Here is a 5,553-nt window from a genome sequence, read left to right as displayed (position 1 = left end):
TCTTGAACAAATATCTCAATGATTAAAGCATGCGAGTTGTATCACCCAAAACAACTTTTTCTTTTCTCGTCAAATTCTGACAATCAATAGATCTTGAACCACGTTTTTGAGGGGCCTCATCCTCATATTTGTTTGGCAATAACACCCTTACATCTCCTTGTGTCGTCCTGTCTTCCATGCCAAGACATCACCTTATCTCTCCATTGCTAGTGTGTGGGACAGGGCTTGTGCATACTCAAACCCAAGACCTCCCATGTAGGAGGCTCCTAGCTAACTGCTACATTGTGGGGTCATCTCCTATCCTAAACCTTCTATTAATTAAATAGATTTGTATTTATTTAATTAATTCATTAATCCTCTTCTAGTCTTTCCCCATTTAAATAAATATTTTTATTTATTTAAATTATCTTTTCTCTAAATTAAATGGCTCCACCTTTTCTTTTAATTAAATAAATCTTTATTTAATTAATTAATTCATTAGCTTTTTCCCTCCATGACACTTGTTATTCATCTCCTAATTTACCTTTAATCACCTCTCTAATATTTTTCTATTTTCTATACCTACCCTCTAATCTAAGCTGACTATTTATCCCCTCACCTCTTAATCCTAGTCCTCCATTCTAGGGTATTCTCTATAAAAAGATAATCTTTTCTTTATCCATCCATAATACTCAAATAATATCTCAATCATTCAAGCGAAACGTCTACATATTGTCAAACTACACAACCACAATCCATTCTTTATTGAGCTCTTGCACACACATAAAATATGAGAGCAACCAACATATCAAAGCAAGATCAATGGAGATAAGAAACAATGAAGATCAAATCCTAATGAGCGTGTGAATGGTACAATCTTTCATATTTGTTGCTTTGCATGTTTTTAGGTTCTTCATTAGTGTATGGTGGATTTCATTGTATAACTAGGGTTTTATGTGCTTGGATCTTTATAAGTTTTACAATAATTTGAATTCCCGATTTCATTGCACATAGAAACAATTGATTGATAATGATAACTTTTCCATTTTTATCTTTTAACATTGATGCTTTGAGGCTGAGATTTCATGGAGGGGGGCTTCCTAACAAATAAAACTAGAGTTGTTGAGATTTTCTATGAATATTTTAAAGTTGACAGTCCCATGAATTTCGTACTGCAACTCTTAAATTTAAGGGATGCAGATGGTCCCATGAACATTGTAGTGCAGATCAATTTAAGTTTAAGCTCCTAAGTTTAAGCAAGACAGTGGTAAATAAATTTAGTTTTCCCTCTCAAATTTAACTGATTGACAAGTGACATAATATATTTTTTTTAAATACTCTTTTTAAAAAAAAAAGATTCCAAATAATCTTGTGACAAATAAAAATTCATAAGACTACCTCTTCCTTATAAATAAAAACTTAAGCCCCATAGAACGTGCAATTCCACGCTTCTTGCCACTTTTTGCAATGAGGTTAATTCTTAAGAAAATGTGCAAAATCGCAATAAAATGAAATCACGCTTGGAAAACGTCCACTTGTAGACGTGTATACTTAATGCAGTTCAAGGGCCTGCCTTTTTGACAAATAAACATTGACATCGTATTGAAATTGAACGAAATCAATTAAGAAATCTTGCATATTTGAAAATCGAAACCCCAGTAGAATACCCAGTCAGAATTCAACTAAATTTATTCTCATATTGCAAAATTCTCTCCCCTTCCCGAATAGAAAACCCAGTCAGAATTCAATTAAAATTCTTCTTATATTGCAAAATTCTCTCTTCCCTTCAAATATCACAACCGCTGTATAGATCCTGTCAAGACCGAAAACACAGAGGTTTTAGCCTCTTCTTATCTGGGTCTTCTCATATGCTATCGGTTTTAGGGTTCGACAGTTTGATATATGTATCAAACTCAACATTTTCTCCTCAGATTGACGGAGCTGAATTTTTTTTTTTTTAAGGTCTGTGCTCCACACAGGGATTCCAACAGATTGATGCTATATCATTTCCAAAAAATTTTAGCAGGGTATCGTCTGGATTGAACCCAACTGTTGGAATCGAACCCTAGGTAAGTTTAGTCCTGCTCTGCGAAATCTGGGCATTTAATACTCGTATTTGTTTTTTCTGATGTAGTGCACCCGTAAAAAAATGTTAGCTTATTCCATGTATTTATATTTTTCGAATAGCGTGCCTGTGCATTCATAAATTTTATTTTGACAGCGTATCTTTGTTTTATCATCCTTTGCGGCAAATTATGGTATTTTATATAGCGAACTTTCTGAGAGTCGATTAATTTTGCAGAGACAACTTTACTTATCTAAACCCAAAATTATGGCTTCACATAGGATGTCAATGGCTTGTTTTTCGCTCGCATGGCTATTTACTGTTTATCCCGGATCGGGTGCCGAAGGATGACATAGATTCGGACATCGTATTTGATGGTTGCTTCCCAATTTTTGAGCGATCTTAGACTCGCCAGCACAGAAGTCAAACAGGTTGATTCTGTGAACGAATTGCATAGAAGAGGGAAGTGCCCTGTTTCAAGAGGTCTCAAGATGAATCAAGATTTTGATTCAACAAATATTGATGCACCAAAGTCTCCTAAATCCCAGATTCCTAGTCATAAGCTATCTATTGTACCCCTAGTCTTTCTAATTTTTTATGAAGTTTCTGGGGGACCTTTTGGTGTTGAGGACTCTGTGAAAGCTGGGGGACCTCTCTTAGCCATTCTTGGTTTTCTTATCTTTCCCCTTCTTTGGAGCATCCCTGAAGCTCTCGTTACTGCTGAATTGGGTACAATGTTTCCTGAGAATGGCGGGTATGTTGTCTGGATTTCAGCAGCATTTGGCCCATTTTGGGGATTCCAGCAAGGTTGGTGGAAGTGGTTGAGCGGAGTCATTGATAATGCTCTCTATCCCGTCTTGTTCTTGGACTACCTTAAATCTGTGTTTCCAGTGGTTGGCAGTGGGATTCCTAGAATTGCAGCTATAATAGTAATAACCCTGGCCTTGACTTACCTGAATTACAGGGGTCTTACCATTGTAGGTTGGGCCTCTGTTTGCCTTGGAATTTTTTCTTTACTTCCGTTCTGCATGATGGGCATTATTTCCATACCACATCTGGAACCTTCGAAATGGCTAAAGATTGATACAAAAAACATTGACTGGAATGTTTATCTGAATACACTTTTCTGGAATCTGAATTATTGGGACTCGGTAAGTACACTAGCAGGAGAAGTGGAGAATCCCAAGAGAACCCTTCCTAAGGCGCTATACTGGGCTGTGTTGCTTGTCGTGGGTACTTATATCCTCCCACTTTTATCAGCTATTGGATCTATAGATCTTGTTAGAAGCCAATGGAATGCAGGCTATTTTGCAGATGTTGCCAAGATTTTAGGTGGGTTCTGGTTGCAATGGTGGGTGGAAGCAGCTTCTGCTCTTTCAAACATGGGTATGTTTGAGGCAGAGATGAGTAGTGATTCTTTTCAGCTTCTAGGAATGGCAGAGAGAGGTATGTTACCATCAATGTTTGCAGTTAGATCAAAATATGGAACTCCTCTATTGGGCATTTTGTTTTCTGCGTCAGGTGTTTTGTTGTTATCATCTATGACCTTTCAAGAGATTGTAGCTGCGGAGAACTATCTCTACTGCTTCGGAATGTTTGCAGAGTTTGCAGCATTTATGTGGCTAAGATTTAAAGAACCAAATATGTATCGACCCTACAAGGTGCCCTTCGGAGTGCTTGGGGTGATTTTGCTTTGCCTTCCACCTTCTCTTTTGTTGATTTTGGTGGTGGTGATTGCGTCACGAAAAGTCATGGTTGTCAGCCTCACTGCTGTCCTGATTGGATTTTTACTGTATCCATGCCTTGGATTTGTAAGAAAGGAAAAATGGGCAAAGTTTGCTACTAATTCAGAGCTTCCTGATCTGCAAATTCATGAAGATTTGGTTCCAGATGATTCCAGTGATTCCAGAGATATGGATGCAGAGGTTGGTCTTCTCTCTGCTGAAAATAAATCAGTTACAATCCCTTCGTAGATAACATTTTGTGTACATGCAGGTGCAAATTGACTCTGCCTTAAGAATCAGATAAGAATGCCAGAGGGCTAATAGAATTGCAAATGGTTCCAAGGCTACATAACTAAGAGGAGCCACAGCATCTTAGTGAACCTAATATAATGATGCTTGTCCTGCATGATGTCCAGAAACCATATTTCATATGTTAAATACTTTTCTGTTAGAAATGAACACAGAAAAAGTTGTGAATCACTCCTTTAACCGTTTAATTTCTTTGTGCTATCTTTACTTGTATTCCAACCTCCATACTGTTCTTTTGTGCATTATTATTACATATTTCAAGTCTCTGCAAAACCTGCTTTCCTCTTTTTCGTTTCTCTTGATAGCAGAATCTCAATTAATAAAACCTGTAAGTCAATAAGGGAGAGCATACATTCAATTTCTTTAACAAAACACTTGGCTGAATCATGCTGTGCACATTGCATATGGATTTAATATGCAGAGCATTTTTTAACATTGCGTAATGCTGCCATGTATAAGCTAGCAGCCCCTTAGCAGTTTTAATAACCATGTCACAAAAATGACAAGAAGCTTATGGCAGGCATAACAATCTATGCATGATTTAGCAAACTCAAACAACTATTAGTTTGCCTAGATATTTCTTATAAAATATCTGATAACCCCCTAGTGTGTTAATTTCAGTGATCAGAATTAGGTAGACTCAGAAATTAATTTAAAATGCAAACACACATGACACAAAAGACACCAAAATACCCTGGGAAAACCTCCCTCTTGGAGGAAAAACCCAGCATATAAGATCCAGATCAAATCTTTTAGTCATAAGCAGATTACATGTACAATATAGATCAGATTACTTATTTGATTGTGATATCGATCTAGGGCAGATTCACCAAGACTTTTCCCAAACCACATCAATCAACTTCGCTGTCTCAGAAAGGCAGAATATCGGTGCTACATGGAGAGGAAGATCACAGCAATGTTCAACCACAAGTTCGCTCACCAAGATGCCTAACAAATTCGTTCAACAATCAGACCAGATCGCAGCATAATGGAGGCTTAGATTGCGCACCAACTGCACACAATGTCACTCAGGTTCGCACAAATTGATTATCTGATTTGATGATCAGATTCGCTCAAGGTGACAAGATAGGAGATTCAGATCACAGAAGATAGATGAGATATTCGCTTGATAGCCGGATGATAGATGTTTAAGATGAATCTTGTTTATATACAAGATTCATCCTCATAATTTACCCAAGTCGGCTGGGCAAATTTCATATTCAAATTTCATTTTACAATCTGCCTTTAGCGCTCAATTTAGGGCCTACCTTAATTTTACAAGTTACAATATTGTCCAATTTGGGCCCAGCCCAATAACACATGTAATCGCTCAAGTTATTACAATATATATTTAAATTTGAATTGCCACTGGGCAACATTAAATTTTAATCAAGTATAATCCGAACTGGCTATTTATTTTCAACATAGTGAATAAGGGGTTTAGTCATTATGTCAGTAATTTCCTCTTCTGTAGGA

General features: G+C 36.9%; 1 protein-coding gene across 2 annotated transcripts; it reads left to right on the top strand.

Moving 5' to 3' along the window:
- The first annotated feature begins 1,542 nt into the window (after positions 1–1,542).
- Positions 1,543–4,248, top strand: LOC131061238 (probable polyamine transporter At1g31830). 2 transcript variants are annotated; one of them, XM_057994782.2, is made up of 3 exons: positions 1,543–1,815; positions 1,942–2,048; positions 2,326–4,248. In XM_057994782.2, exon 3 carries the CDS (start codon positions 2,419–2,421, stop codon positions 4,015–4,017), a length of 1,599 nt encoding a protein of 532 aa, XP_057850765.1. In that variant the 5' UTR covers positions 1,543–1,815; positions 1,942–2,048; positions 2,326–2,418; the 3' UTR covers positions 4,018–4,248. The 2 variants fall into 2 exon arrangements, with proteins under 2 accessions (XP_057850765.1, XP_057850764.1); XM_057994781.2 differs by having other exon boundaries at positions 2,282–4,248.
- The last annotated feature ends 1,305 nt before the right edge of the window (positions 4,249–5,553 follow it).

The sequence above is a fragment of the Cryptomeria japonica genome, chromosome 11, assembly GCF_030272615.1.
Source record: "Cryptomeria japonica chromosome 11, Sugi_1.0, whole genome shotgun sequence".
Taxonomy (NCBI): Eukaryota; Viridiplantae; Streptophyta; class Pinopsida; order Cupressales; family Cupressaceae; genus Cryptomeria; species Cryptomeria japonica.
The sequence above is the reverse complement of the archived record's forward strand: the minus strand, read 5'-3'. Positions and strand labels throughout refer to the sequence as shown.